The sequence below is a fragment of the Tribolium castaneum genome, chromosome 1, assembly GCF_031307605.1.
Source record: "Tribolium castaneum strain GA2 chromosome 1, icTriCast1.1, whole genome shotgun sequence".
NCBI classification, from domain to species: Eukaryota; Metazoa; Arthropoda; class Insecta; order Coleoptera; family Tenebrionidae; genus Tribolium; species Tribolium castaneum.
In genome coordinates this window covers 26,641,234-26,656,894 of record NC_087394.1, presented here as the reverse complement: position 1 = coordinate 26,656,894, position 15,661 = coordinate 26,641,234, and the positions used below count along the sequence as shown (strand labels likewise).

General features: G+C 32.2%; 1 protein-coding gene across 4 annotated transcripts in view; it reads left to right on the top strand.

Moving 5' to 3' along the window:
- Positions 1-15,661, top strand: part of LOC652944 (homeobox protein araucan) — a 79,663-nt gene that overhangs the window by 40,536 nt on the left and 23,466 nt on the right. For all 4 annotated transcript variants that reach the window (XM_008194178.3, XM_008194186.3, XM_008194183.3 and 1 more), the window contains exon 3: positions 15,116-15,237. In XM_008194178.3, the coding sequence (XP_008192400.1) occupies positions 15,116-15,237 (122 nt within the window). The remainder of the gene's footprint in view (positions 1-15,115; positions 15,238-15,661) is intronic.

The following is a 15,661-nucleotide window of genomic DNA, read 5'->3' as shown; positions in this document are numbered from 1 at the left end:
GGAAAATTTTGTCAAATTTTGTTCAGTAGGTATCTCGGAAAATGAAGGAAGGAGGCAAAATCGTGTTTTTTCATTTGCATTTAATAAATTTTGTGACCATAAAAAATTAGGATCACAAAACCTTACTAGAGGAGGTCCTAATTTTTGGAAATTTTGTCAAATTTTGGTCAGCATCTCGGAAAATGAAGGAAAAGGCAAAACCTGGATACAAATTCAAAATCCTTGAACAATTTTACGTTAAAATCACCTTTTTTCATTTCTATGTAATGAAAAATTAGAATCAGAAAACTTGACTAGAGGCGATTTTAATTTTTTGAAAAAATCAAATTTTGTTCAACTGCTCTGTTGGAAAGAAGCAAGATCTCGTTACAGATTTAGAATTTTTGAACAATTTTACGTTGAAATTGTCTTATTTATTTCTATCTAATGAATTGTGTAATCACTATAAATGAAAATCAAAACACTTGATCAAAGACGATCCCAATTTTTGGAAAATTTTGTCAAATTTTGTTCAGTAGTTATCTCGGAAAATGAAGGAAGGAGGCAAAATCGTGTTTTTTCATTTGCATTTAATAAATTTTGTGACCATAAAAAATTAGGATCATAAAACCTTACTAGAGGAGGTCCTAATTTTTGGAAATTTTGTCAAATTTTGGTCAGCATTTCGGAAAATGAAGGAAAAAGGCAAAACCTGGATACAAATTCAAAATCCTTGAACAATTTCACGTTAAAATCACCTTTTTTCATTTCTATGTAATGAAAAATTAGAATCAGAAAACTTGACTAGAGGCGATTTTAATTTTTTGAAAAAATCAAATTTTGTTTAACTGCTCTGTTGGAAAGAAGCAAGATCTCGTTACAGATTTAGAATTTTTGAACAATTTTAAGTTGAAATTGTCTTATTTATTTCTATCTAATGAATTTTGTAATCATTGTAAATTAAAATCAGAACATTCGATCAAAGACCAATTTTTGGAAAATTTTGTAAATTTTGTTCAGTAGGTATCCCGGAAAATGAAGGAAAGAGGTAAAATCGTCTTTTTTCATTTGCATTTAATAAATTTTGTGACCTTACTAGGGGAGGTCCTGATTTTTGAGAAATTTTGTCAAATTTTGGACATTGAAAAGAGACAGGAAATGATTACGTCTGAAAGTCTCCACCATTTTTACTCTAAAATTGTCGCATTTGATCAGTTTTCTGAATTTGGGAACGGATGGTGAATTTTTGTAAAAATTTGTTTTCTAACCGGGCGGTTATCAAATGTCAAATGTCTACATATTAACGATAATAATTTATTTGTGCACTGGAGCATTTACGAGGCAAATTACAATTTTAAATTTAAAAACTAAACCGTAAATATTTTAGGGACAGCTGTTGGTTGTAATGATTGCATGAAAAATGTATTACTTTGTAGAGGCGTTGTCTGTGAAAGAGTGATCCAATCTGACGTTTTTTCCGCAAATTTGAGTAAAGGGCGGCCTCATTCCCGCCGCTGCAATATTTTTAACAAAAACAGATAACGGAGTTGAAGGAATGTGACCTGGGCATAATTCGGTCCGTTGATTATTGTTACTCACGGAATTATTTTATTATATTTTCATGTTTGATTCTAATCGCGGCAATAAAGAGATTTCATAAATAATTTCAAAAAAATTTGATATTTATTACAGTTGTTGTGGTGGCGTTTGGAATTCCTCGAAACGTGATCCGGGCAAAAAACGATCGCAGCTACTTCCTCACTTTCCAAAAAACTTGTTAACATTTGAAGTTGGGTGTAATTGCCATTAAAATTTTGTCAAGTAACTTGAGAGCCGTTTTCGTGTCTAATTAACATTAATGGAAATGTTACTAGCGGCGTGACTTACGACCTTGCATTTTTCAAAAGTAAACATAAATTCTGCATAAAAATGAGCGTTCATAATTTATGTTCGGGAATCTCGCGGATTAGCATAGAGTGGCCATTAGTCGAGCCATCTGATTATATTTAATAACAAGTTAGATCGTTTGTTTTGGCAAAACGCACGAACAAACGAGCAATTACCCAAAATTCGTTGAACTCTGCAAAAACGCATCACTATTGTTAAAAACCGTAGTGTGACAATAAAAATTCAATTTCTACATTCTTGTCGCTCAGTCGGCAACCGCATGCCGTGGTTCGACTCATTGTTTGGCGTTTTTCAGCTCCAACTTTACAGCCTTTTACAACGGATATAATTAGTTACTTCATCCATTATTTCAGCGACACTATGTACAACATTCTGTGTAAGAAACGGACGTTTTTTGTCCCACGCCAAGTGTTATGTACGGACCAACTTGTTGGTATTGTGCACGAGCTTTTTCCTTATTTATTCCATAAAAAGCGCATAAGGAAGTTACAGAGTGGTTCTAGAATAAAATATGCCTCGCTGACTAATAAAATGCGAGCTTTATGCGACAAAAATGCACTCGCTTGCAACGGCATAAAGTACGTGCAGAAACACACCCTAAATGCGCGTAAATTCGGCAAATTAAGTGCATTCATACTTCAAGTCGAGACCAAATGACAAAATGCATTCTTCAAGTGTTTGAATATCAAATAAAGAAGACAACATCAAGGGCTTGTCTGTGTTAACTCAAAATTATTTTTCCAAATAATTTTTGGGAAAATTGCTAAACTTTAATCTATAGCCTGGAATTTATTGGAAAGGGGCAAAAAACTGATCTTCAAACACTTCACCATCAGCTGTGAAATAATTTCGTTTCAGTTTGAGAAATTTTAAGGTCAGTAAACTTGACCAGAAAAGAATCGAATTTTTGTAAAGTTTGTTAAATTTTGACCATAAAAATAGGAAAGAGACAAGAAATTATTACAATTGTTTCCTTTTATTTCAGTCCTGTGGCAGGGGAAAATTACAATCAGACGACTAAACAAAATAAAAAATGTTACAGATTTTGTGCTAAAATATATTCAAATAAAGATATTAAAACCAAGCCGTTCAATTTCTCTGAAACTACAAACGTTTTTTTTTTTAAGCATTTTGCTTGATTTAACAACGAAAGATTATTCACATTACCGAAGAAATAAAGGAAATAAAAATCCACTACATTCTAATAATCAAAGAATTTGAAAAAAGTGCAAAATTATCTGTTTTTTTAAATATTGTCTTGATTAAATAAACCAATCATCAACAATTCAAATCGAGTTTTGTCTAAAAGCAATCATTTTCGGAGATCTTCACTTGTCTTCGGGCTCTAGACTTTTTTCCAAAATTTTCAAAGAATTTTAAAAACTGATTATACAGTGATCACATTTGGGAAAAACTCTCAACTTTGATCAGGCTAATTATAGCCCAGAGACAAAATCTTGTTTTGCCTAAAAGCAATCATTTTTCGGAGATCTTCACTTGTCTTCAGGCTCTAGATTTTTTCCAAAAATTTAAAACAATTTTAAAAACTGATCATCCAGTGATCATATTTGGTAAAAAAATAACAAACTTTGATTAGGTACTAACTATAGCCCAGAAACTATTGGAAAGAGGCAAGAACTGATTACAGATTCAAAATTTCCTAAGATTTTTACGTTTAAATCGTCTCGTTTCATTTGGATTTATTAAATTTTGTGATAATGAAAAATTTGAATCAGAAAACTTTACTCTGAACGTGTAAAGTATCCTGAAAAAAAATGTGGGTTATAGTAGTTTAAATTTTTAAATTAGATTTTGACTTTTCCCGAAAAATTAAACTATTTCAGTTTACTGCTGAAAAGTGCCTTAAGAAAACGATTTCTTCAACTTACTTCTTAGTTTTTATAGAACAGCCACTTTTAATAAATAATTAATTTTCACAATAATTGTATTATGTAAATTTTCTTTCAAAATACACGATATTTTAATATATTTTGCGATCAAAGAGTTTTTTTAATCATTTAAATTGAAGTAATTCATTAGATTCTAAAATTTACATATTATCTTATAGGCAATGGAAAATTAGAATCAGAAACCTTTATCCTATAGACGCATAAAATATTCTGAATGATATAGAAATTTGCTAAACTGTTTTGGTTTACTACTGAAAAATTCTCCAAGAAAGGTTTTTTTATAAATAAATATTTCTGTAGTTTTTGGATAAGTCAAAAAGTCTTGAAACTTGAACAGTATTTTTCTTAATTTTTGAAGAGTGTTTAATTTGCCCAAAAAAAAAACTCCAATCATCGAAAAAGTAAATAAAATAAAAGTTTGATAGGAACTAAAAGTGCGAAATTCTCCGTTTTCCAAAAAAATAATATGTTGAATAAATGAACCAATCAGAGTTTTAGCTAAAAGCCAGTTTTTGCAAGTTTTGTAAAAGGTTCTTCCAAAAAAAGATACAGTATATGGAAGTGCGTGATCACGTGATCCTGAAACACTGTCCGCTATTGGTTGTTTACCAAGTGAGTGGTACTTGGTACTTTTCTCTTATCGTTGGGAAAAATAATAAAATTCTATCGACACGTGTTTTGTCACCATGTTGGGGGTCACTAGAACTCGGTTTTATTGAGATTTTATTCATTTCTCATAATTCCAAAATAAATAATTGCTCTATTGTTCTCACAACATTTAATATTTCGTGCAGAACCCGTAAGATTAAGTGCGTTTTAAGTGACCGTCCCGTGTGAAACACCAGATTATAAAACCATTAACTTTCGTAAATTATTTTTGTGTGGCTACGCCTTCGGTAATGAGAGAAAGTGGTAAAAAATGTGTGTTTTGGCCAAACCTCCAATTTGAAAAATGTCGTCTTGTTAACGAATCTCGAAGCGTTTTATTCGTTTTTTATCAACACTTTTTAATGTCGCGATCGTTTGGATTAAATCTTGAGGTCATTATAGATAAGGTATCCCGGCTCTCGCCCATTTTCGAATCCCAAAACTTGTCACCGTATAAATAAAAAACATGTCGAACAAATTACAAACCAGTCGTTTTCCACATTGTACTTTCATCATAAAACGTTTTTTCCGTTAATTAACGACTCGCTGTCGCAATAATTGGTGCAACTGGTCCCAACTGCGACTTTCTAAAACCGAATTAGAATACAATCTCCGAATTTGTGGATAACGGACGCGTTAAGTTATCCCGTTTACAAAGCGGCAATTTGTAGCCGTGTTCTTGTGCACTTATAGGGAAATTGAAGTGACGTTATGTGAGTTTTCTCTCCCAGAAACGGAGTTTGTGTGTCGACGACGGAACCGTGTGTGGAATAATCGATACTCTCGAGATTGCTCAAAGTGTTCGGTACCACATATTTATGCTAATGGGGGAGCTTTCAACAGCTTTGAAAAATTCAATACTAATGAGATAAGATTTGCCCAGACGCGATTTAAATTTACGGCGTGAGAGAGGAAAAAGCGACACATGAAATTTGCTCATTCATAATTAAATCACGGACGGTTTATGCAAATAGCGGCTCATTAGGAAAGCATAAACGTCAACGAAACCAAAGATCGGCTGACAAATATTGGCAATAATTGTAAATTTTTGCAATTCCGACCAATTCGGGATTCCCCTCCTCAAGGCTTGCAAGCAACTGCTTTTATTTAACTTGCTCTGTTGATTTGTCCCAGCAAAATTTAAGAGGGTTACTGTTGTCGGAATGTATTGAAATTTCACATGCTTACGTAATCTGCGTGACAATGCAATTCTATGCAATTAATTAGCCTCTAAACGGGTTAAATAGGGTTTTAAAGTTTTAAGTTTTTTTCACAAAGGGGTTTTCAATTTGTACATACCGTAACTTATACCAACATACAGTATGTTGGTCAGTAGGACGTCACCGTAGGTGCACAGTGTAACAAAAAGCGCACTGTTCACTCACTTAATCTAGAAATATATTAATACCTAATCATTTTCAATACGTTTTGTTATAAACAAATGGTTATTGGTATTATTTAGGTATATACCGCATCTTTCACCAACATACAGCGTGTCTCACCTAAGACTTCCAACCTTAATATCTCAGTTATTTGTCAACGGATTGTTATGAAATTTATAATGCACTTATTTTAGGAGGTGGTTTTTCAATTAGGAGCAAAAAATGACCTCGAGTTAAAAAATGTAAATCTAAAACACGTTTTTTTATTCAAAATGAAGCCAAATTACCATTGGATCATTGAACCCCGAAAAATAGATGGCCACACAAAAAATTAACCAAGGAGAAAACTAGATTTTGTTATTAAAAACGTAATCCAAATTTTGAAAGTATGTGAGCAGTCACCCCTTGAAACAATTGATGAAGCATTGCTAAGCAACATTTTGTGCACCACTGAAAAAGCTGTCAAAAGTGTGTACGCTGTTAGAAGAGTAAAATTGTATTAATTTGGTGAAATTACTTTAAAAACACACAACAGTGGCAGAATTTTTTTTTTTTTTGAAAATGGAAACAATGAAAACTCCTGAACGTTCAAGTGTCTAGAATTTTTCAGTTGTTGTTCAGTCCTTTAGTCCTTTTTGGAAAGAATTAAAGCATCCAGTTTAACAAAGTAAGTCAAAAATATTGTTTTTTAAGTTTGTAAGGGTGAGGGATAAAAATGTGAAATGTCACTTAGGTGACACTTAAGTTTGTGCGAGCAGGAGTGACCAAAATTCAATGGTAGTGCGCATCTGTTTCATAGAGGTCTACGTTTTTACATCTGTACCCACATTTAACATTTAATTTTCGTTTTTCATGCAAAAACTTCTTTCAAGGATGAATTTTTTCTTACAGCATTTTTTATTGACAATTAATGTTTTAATATAAGTCTTAAATGATTAAACATTTTAAAAAGACATATAAAAATTAAGTTTTTAAGATTCGAGTTGTTGCATTAATTGGACTTTAATCTTTACCTTCTAAAATATCTAGATTTTATATTTCATAAAAATCCGTTGAAAAATATCTGAAATATCAGGCTGGAAAATCTTAGGTGAGACACCCTATATAACTCCCAAAGCACATAAACTTTTGAAAAACATATCCTCCTATGTTTAAGAAACATTACATTTTACATTTTAGTTCATCTTTTTTTAACATTCTTTTATTAGGTCACAATGTCCTTACAAGCAAAAATGGGAATCAACAAATTGAAAAAGCCTACGTACGCGTATTTGAATTTTAATTCTCAGTGAATCGGATCGGACAGCGCGATAAGAGATACAGTGTAACAATAATAATAATTTTTCCACTTGATTAAAATCGATTCGGATTGTTGGATTGCGGTTTTGCGCGCTATAATAATAAACACAAATAACACAAGAAAATGTCTTGACATTTTTTATGAATAGACTGGTAGCACACAATATTGTAATTTTCGATTAGAATTGGAGTCTTCCACAGCGAAATTTAATCGGATTTGTGTGAATTCGCGACATGCGAAGCTTTCCATTAAAACTGTAAACACGTAGGCGAAAACTAAAACACATATCTCTTCCAGATAAGAACTACATTGTATTGTTTTTATTACCGCAGTTGTACACATGTACTTGACGTCTAATTTGAATTCCCGCTTGAATTTTTTAAAAGAGGGTTTGTAGCTGGATGTTTATTTTGGGGCATGCATCACCTGGGCCGGCAATCACGCCGCTATTGATAACAGCGGTGTTATCACTGTTTGATTAGGTATCGGGCGTGATTGAATTTCTTTGTCGGCATCTAATGGCGACATAACAGCGATTATCACTGACAAATTGTGTGCTGAGTTTGAGATAACTATAAATCATGTTTATCGAAAAATGTCACCGAATTGCTAGACTAAAATGGCGATCGTCACGGCTGCGAAACTCCTACACGCGATACGTTGATTTAATAATTGGAGAATTGTTCCCAGAACGGTGCTTACAAGGAGAAATTATTGATGTAACCGCACTTAATAACAATCATTGCGACCGGTGGCTTTATCTTCGCTAAAATCATGTCGCGGCAAGCAGGAACGTGGTTATTGTCGGCTGTAATTAAAATAATTGGTTATTGTTATTGAAACTACACTTCAACCTTGTTTGCTGACGTGGGGGCTTCCGTTCCGTTCGGGAACTCGAATCACGTCCAAAAATTATGAATTTTTAAGTTTTTGGGTTTAGTTTTTAATTATGTTCTCAGCTTTTGCTTCAGCACGAGTTTGAGTACTTAATTTGATCTTTTGATCTAAATCAAGTTGTTTTTCGACAAAACATTAGATTTCGTGTTTATTTTTCTCTTGAAATAGCTATTAAGTAATTTTCCAACAACGAGTTGTAAGCAACACTTTTCTGTTGTTTTTGTAAAGGACTTGTAACGTTTTGGAACTATTTTTTTTTATTAAAAGTTCGAAAATTGAGTTAAATATTTCTTTTCTCAGCAAACTGTTTTCTTAACTAGATAATATTAAAGCTTGTGAAAACTGATTTACTTTAAACTGTAGAAAATTTTGTTTGCATAAATTTACTATAATAAGGGTTTATTATCAGTTACAATAAACATAACTCTAGCATTTCGCTGTATTAAAATTTTGTGATTATTTGTAGTTTCTCTTGCAATAGATTGGACTTTTCAAAAGTCACAAAAACACTAAAATTAGCAAAATATCCACAGTTTATTATTTTATACCAGATAAAGTTTTTTCTTACTATGCTAAATGTTTTCAGTTTTACAAATCTGTATTCAAAACTGTTGAATATATCTTTTAAAGACTGACTTGCAAAGCCAATTGTATATTATTTTGTTATAAAAAGATGAAACAACTAGAAAATGACTCTCTTTCCATCAAATAAAATTTGTATGATCAGGATAATTGTACACTAGGGCTAGCGTTTGGTAAGGAACAAGAAAGAACAGATAGAAAAAATGTAGGTATCTTGATACAGATGAATTTAATTCTAAGTTTTTTTTCACTTTTGAAGAGTTTAACTTTCCACTACTTTCTAAAGTTTAATTCAGATGCACATTTCTAACTTGAAGCTTTTGTAACCGATTTTAAAGATTTATTTAGACTAGAAACTGCCGTATTTTAGATTTTTTTTGACCTTCAAACCACTATTTTCATTTTCAAAATTAAAATTCTTCTTTTTAACTATTATTAAGAGTTAGTTTTTTGCTTTTTCATTATGCTATTTTTTATAATATTGCTTTATCCTGTATCCTAGTTAGTCCATGGTCTTCTTCAAAGAACAATAAAGTCCCTAAAACTAAAATTTAAAGTTTACGAGTACCTAATTCAGAAATGAATTGAATTCTTAACTAATTTTTTTAGGAAAATGAAAAAAAAAAACGCTTTTCTGTAAATTTTAAACAAACTAAGTATCAGAATTTTAGAGTTAAAGATCCAAAACTGAAGATTTTACGTCATTTTTAGCGCGTCAATTTTATTTTGACGATTTTCGGGATTTTGGAAGTTGTATCCTACAAATTTACCTCTTTTCCAAACTCTGTTCTACGAATTTTTACAACTTTTTTCAGTTTCTTTACTGTTCCTAAAACTGGAAAAAATCTCAAGTCTTTAACAATTAGATTTGAGTTGTTGAGTTTGAAAGTTGAAATCTGAATTTTATGAGTAATTCAGAATTGAATTTTGAACTGAAAATTTTATTAAAAAAAAATTAATAACTATCAGAATTAGAATCCAAGTTCGTTGGTCTACAAAAAATACTGATGATCCAAAACTGGGGATTTTAACGATTTTCTGGATTTTGGAAGTTTGGAAGTTGGATCCAACATATTTACCTCTTTTCTACAAGTTTTTACAACTTTTTTCAATTTTTTTACTGTTTTTAAAACTAGCAAAAAATCTCAGGCTTTCACTATTCTGATTTAAGTTACTGAGTTTGAAAAAGTTCATGAGTAATTCAGAATTTTATTTTAGAAATTCTTTTTATTTCATTTAAATTATTCGCTTTTTGAGAATTTTGAAGCTCAAAACGTATACATTTCTAATATGAAATTACTATTTTGACGACTTTCGGAAATTGGAATTTTGAAATAACCTGCAATTTTAAGTAGGTACATCTTATGTATCAGTTTGCAGTTTTACTCGAAAATCTGAAATTTAGGGAATTTTCAGATTAAAAAAATCCAGACAAAAAAACCGAAAATTTAATTTTTGCAGCTTTTTCACTATTTTCTCTTAACTTTTTCGTTTCTGTGTTTTATGTGTTACCATCTTTTTACTTATAAGTAAGTTAGAGCAAAGTTGTTTTTCATTTAAGGACCAAACAAATATAACTTCATTACGATTTTATCTTAAAGATCAAACATAAAATTGAGGCTACTTAACAATAAATATATAAAAATAAGAATAAGTTGTTAATTAGGTATAAAAGTTTCAGCTTCCGGATTTGCAAGGTTTTTATTTAGGCTTTATTTCAGAAAAAATAAGGAAGAAGAAAAAACAAGAGAAAATAATGTATCCTACAAAAGAGGAAAGGAACAAAAATTTTAATCCTTTGCTATTTTTTCAATTTATATCAAAGAACCACGCATAAATTTTGCGGTTAATTTGCTAGATAAAAATAAAAATGTTTTCCATTAATTCTATTTATCGTGAATGTAGGAGAATGAATAGAGCCATGTCATGAAAAATGGTCGTACCACCAATCCTGCTGCCCCACAGAGTGTGAAAGGCAGTGGGTGCGTGCCTCCGATTACAATAAAATAAAATCTCCATTTATTTCCCTTTTATTATTTAATAAATTATCGTTATAATAATCGATGTTAGTGGCCATTAAAGCTAATAAATAATTTCAAATAGTCCTTGACTCTGCTGAAAAAATCACAAAATGAACGTCGAATAAAATCCATAAGTAATAATGGCAATCATTACAACAAACTTATGTCCCGTAATCTAATCCAAGACATGTTTTTCAGTCAACTGCACTCGTGGAATGCTATATAGAACGAAATCGGATCTAGCGCCCTCGTTTTATTTCCTGATACCAAGAAGGAAGGTTGCATTTACCATACAAGTCACTTGGATTTCTTAACACCTAATAAATAACAAAACAAAATCGTCCAAATAGAGTTAATCGGAGTTGAATTCACACCGGTAGCCACTTTAAACCAGTCGCTTCGGCCATAGATTCATTCATTTTTTTACCTTCATCCATATTGGATTTCTCGATTCCCCGTACGGTTATTTTTATCAGCGACTGTAATCGTTATCAGCGTCGAGAGCTTTGTTTTTTACCACTTGAAATTTAGAGCTCTTGCAAATTTTTCCCGAGGAAGGAACTGGTTGCGCCAAGCCAAAAAAGGACTCTAATTATAACTGATACAGTTATTATAAATAATTTATTTCAGCCGCTCGTCACAAGAGCCTGAATAGGAAAACGCCTATTTCGTTCAAATTCCTCCTTGGAGTATTCAAGAGTAACACACGTCAGAGTCGCCAATTATTTTAGTTTTAATTAAGCGTCATTTATCTAATTAGCGATGCTATTGTCCGTAAACAGTCAATTAGGGTGTCGAGCTAACGATTTGTTTAAAGCAGGCAATCCGACTATTTGATGGATATGATTTCGAAATCCACTTTATATAAGTGTTCAGCCCCAAGTCCTCCACTCTATATTTATTCTACGTGCGTAAATCTTTCTGCGGGAAGAAGACTGTTTGGGGGAGAGCGCCGCAGACCCCAGGGATGGAAGATGGATCGAGGGTTTCGCGCCTCACGCCGTTACGGCCTCTATAAAAAAGCCCATTTCCAACCACTGTTCACTAAATTACCGGCATTATACTACAGTAAACAGCAGTCAATTGATACTGCTCATTTCGCGCCTCTTAGACAAATAACGAAAAGTGCTTATGCCGACGACTTGTTGAGGAAAATGCAATTAGGAAATCGATCGGTCAAATTGTTTGTTGGTGGAAAAAAGACAGAAAGGTTGACGCTCGTATATCGAAACGTGGAGACGACGAATACATATGAAAGCATTACGGGGCGCGTTTATTGATAAAAAAAGGCTCTAAAAGCTACATATTTAAATGCGTGGAACGTTTGGATTTTTTCAGCATACAAATCCCCTTGTCGCGAAATAAAACAGATTTATTAATAACAGAGAAGTTTAGCGCTAGTCTACAAATCCTTCGGTGTATTTTGGGTTGCATCACTATGTAGCGCAAAATGATTTCAAACGTTTAATTAAATAATAGTTAAAAAATGTAAAATTGTTAAACACGAACATCTTCTCTATTTTTTAATTGTCTTGTCGCATCCTAAAATATGATAATAAATTTGTTACATTCTACAAATTATTCAAATTACAAAACATGTGCCACTTTGTAAGTTCGAAATTTTATTCAAAAATTTAATTCTTTTGACCTTCCTTTGATTTAGAGTTTTAGATACATTTTAGGTAATTTTGAGTTTCAAAATTAAAATCCAATTAACTTTTTTAGTTATCTACTGTTTTTTTTTTACATTTTTTTAGCAAAAAATTAGCAAGTTGGTGGTTTTCTTTAAATTGGGAAAGTGCCTAAGGACTTGTAATATCTAACACTCTCTTAACATTATCTAACAATCTAGTAACACTCACTTCGTTCGTGCCATTTTGTCATCCTCCTCTTCAATATCTGACACATTCTCATTTCTCATTTCGTGACCTCCCCTGTAAAGAGAACGTTTTTTTTTTAAATTATACGAGCTTTTTAATAAATCACGAGTATCTATTAGTGTCTAGTTCGAATTTTGGCTTCAAAGAAAGTTTCCAAAACAGTCACAAAAACTTTTTTCTTTCTTTTTTTTCGTCTTTTTACTTTTGTCTTTGAGTCACTTTTGAAAAGTGTAAAAATTAAATCCAAAATTTAATTTAGAATCAGGCAGATTTCCAAGAGAAAAGCGTAATTTTTAAAAATTGAAAGTTTTGAAAATTGAAAGTTAATAAATATTTTTTTACAATGCAGACAATTTTCTAAGTTTGAAAGAAATTGTCCTTCCACGAGATTCCAAAACTGAAAAAAAATCTTGAAGTCTAAGTTTGAAGTTTTGATGGAAGCTGAAATCTCATGAAATTCAAAATCATGCAACTTTCTGATTTAAAATGAAGTGCATAAGTAAAACAAACATATTTACAATATGACTTAGCCTTAGACTTTTTCCAACTCAGACTTAAGTTAGAAATTAAGATAGAGTTAAACTGATTTATTTCAAGGGTCAGAAGGGTTTAGGTTGTCTCAGAGTTGTTTAACCCTAACTTAACTTACTACTGAAACAATGGGCTCTAAATATGAGGCTAATGACAATTTTTTTTATACAATCTTTGCACAAAACTGCACTTTAACATCGTTTGTTTCAAAATGTCATTAAAAATAAAAAACTAATTAAGTTTGAATTTTCCAAAATCTCAAACGCATTGATTAAAAAATAAAGTATTTATAGCCGTGTGTTTATTAGTTTTTGGCATGAAAAAAATGAATATACTTTTAGCAGAGCCAAAAAAATGGATGTACAGTGATCTCTATACAGTGTTCTCCTTTTGGTCCTCTTGTAAATTGTATTTCACTATTTCTCAAAAATTGAAGTGAAATATAGTTAACAAGAGAGGAAGACGAAAAAAAACACCGTTGTTGCAAAGAGTTCGTGGATTATCCATTTTGAAATTCAAAATCAGCCAAATTCTGATTTAGTGTGTAAATTTTGACGACTTTTGAGCTTTGAAGTTTGGAAATTAATGAGTTTTTGCACATTTTATATAGCTTTCAAGGTTTAAAAGTTTAAAATTGTTTAAAAGTTTAAAATTGAAGTTCGACGCTTTACGATAGACTCGAACACTGAAAAAAAAATCTTCAATTCTCTCATAAAGTCAAATATTGGGGAAGGTTGGGACGACGACATCTGAAGTTTAATTTAGGTTTGAAAGTTTGGAACACCTTTTCTACGAATTTTTACAACTTTTTCCTGTTTTTTTTAAATATTTCTCATTCAATGGACAAACATATTGTTTCATAAGACAAATAAAAATAAAACTATTTTTTTCTACTTTGGTTTCACAAATTATTCATTGTGAAACTGTAAGTAGTTCCTTAAAGAGAACTTTTGTGTAACTTCTTTTAGTAAATTTTTAGGAGTTGTATTGGGAGTGCTGGGCTGGGTATCAACAGCCTTCACTGTAATTTAGTGTGTGATTTGTCAACAGCGTGAAGTCGTTTACTGATAAATCACGAATAATTAACAAAATTAAGAGTAAATAGTTTGAACAGATTTTGATTAGTTAAATGAAACAAAAGCGAACAACAAAAATCGAAAGTAGAAAAAATACTATATTACACTCGTTTTATAAGACTTAATTGTAGCACTCCTTCGTCGTGCTCCAAAATCATTCGTGCCACAATAGAACGTCTTATAAAACTCGTATAATATTGTCACATTAAGTGAAGCAAATATTTCTGCGTTAAAGTAAAATAAGTATTGTTTTTTTATAACTCCTTCCTGGTTTTTAAAAAGTGCTAAAGTTTCTTCTCTTCAAAACTCGAATTTTCAACTTTTGGACCTGAGTCACTTTCATGGAATCTGAAACTTTGGAAGTTTTGTAATCTGAAGTTTAATTTAATTTTAAACGATTTTCGGGGTGAAGTTTGGAAGTTTAATCTGAAGCTAATATACAATTTACAAGTTTAGTACAAATCTCAAGTTGTGGACGACTTTCAGTCCAAATATTTAAGGTTTGATATGTTACAAATGATTGTTTATCTAAATGTGTTGCAATGACTTTTCTGAAATGATTCTCTCGAGCCTTGATGCGTTCAAGCTTCGCGAATAAACAACCCGATCGACGCTAAATAGTCTCCGAAGGGAATGAATGGCATATCGCAGATGTTATCGTTGGGCAAGCCACCGCTATAAAAAGCCGGTGACGCCACGAAGACATTTTTCGCTTCGTCCTCTGGCGGACGCTCCCGCATTCGAATGCCAAACTGGTCTCGTAATGAATCCATAAAACAACGGGAGAATTTTATATTTTTCTGTTAACAACCGTTTATTTTATTGGGATATTCGGCCGAATCATTGCCGTAATTAAACGGATGCTTTCGATTATAAAATTTCAATGTCGGTCCGTTACTGCGGCGGACAGGCATCGATCCTTGAGCCGTGAGAATCGCAGCTTGCGACTGTCTCCTGCTGACGCGCATAAATCAGCTTTTTGACCGCTTTTCCCGTTCCAGAGCAATCCCTACGCTTTGAAGGATGCTGGCGGGACAGCAGCAGACATGTCTGCGTGGACCAGCGCCGGCCTCCAGCCCACGACGGGTTATTACCCCTACGATCCGGCCCTGGCAGCCTACGGGTAAGTCATTGCAAAAAATCGATTTTGGGCCCTTTATCCACGATTGAGTTTTGAGAATATGCCGCGTAATTGCTCCGTGTTGTTCTTTCGAACTTTATGGGGCATTAAAGATGCTTGTTTCATTAAACGCCAAAAATGCCAACTTTCCCGCATTTGTGAAATTTTTATAATGTGTGTCGGACTAATAACACGAATGTATAACATTTAATAAAATCGAATTGTAAATTTTATGTTTCATGTAATTATTTTTCCTTATTAGATTACTTGGATATTTATATGTAAATAATTGAAACAGGTTCTGATAACAAGATACCTACACTTTTACTGATTTAAAAAGCTGCTGAAGTATAACTAAAGGCAATAAATTTCGAACTGGCGTGTTTCAGAATGACACAAGCAATAATTAATCTGGGAAGTGCTTTTG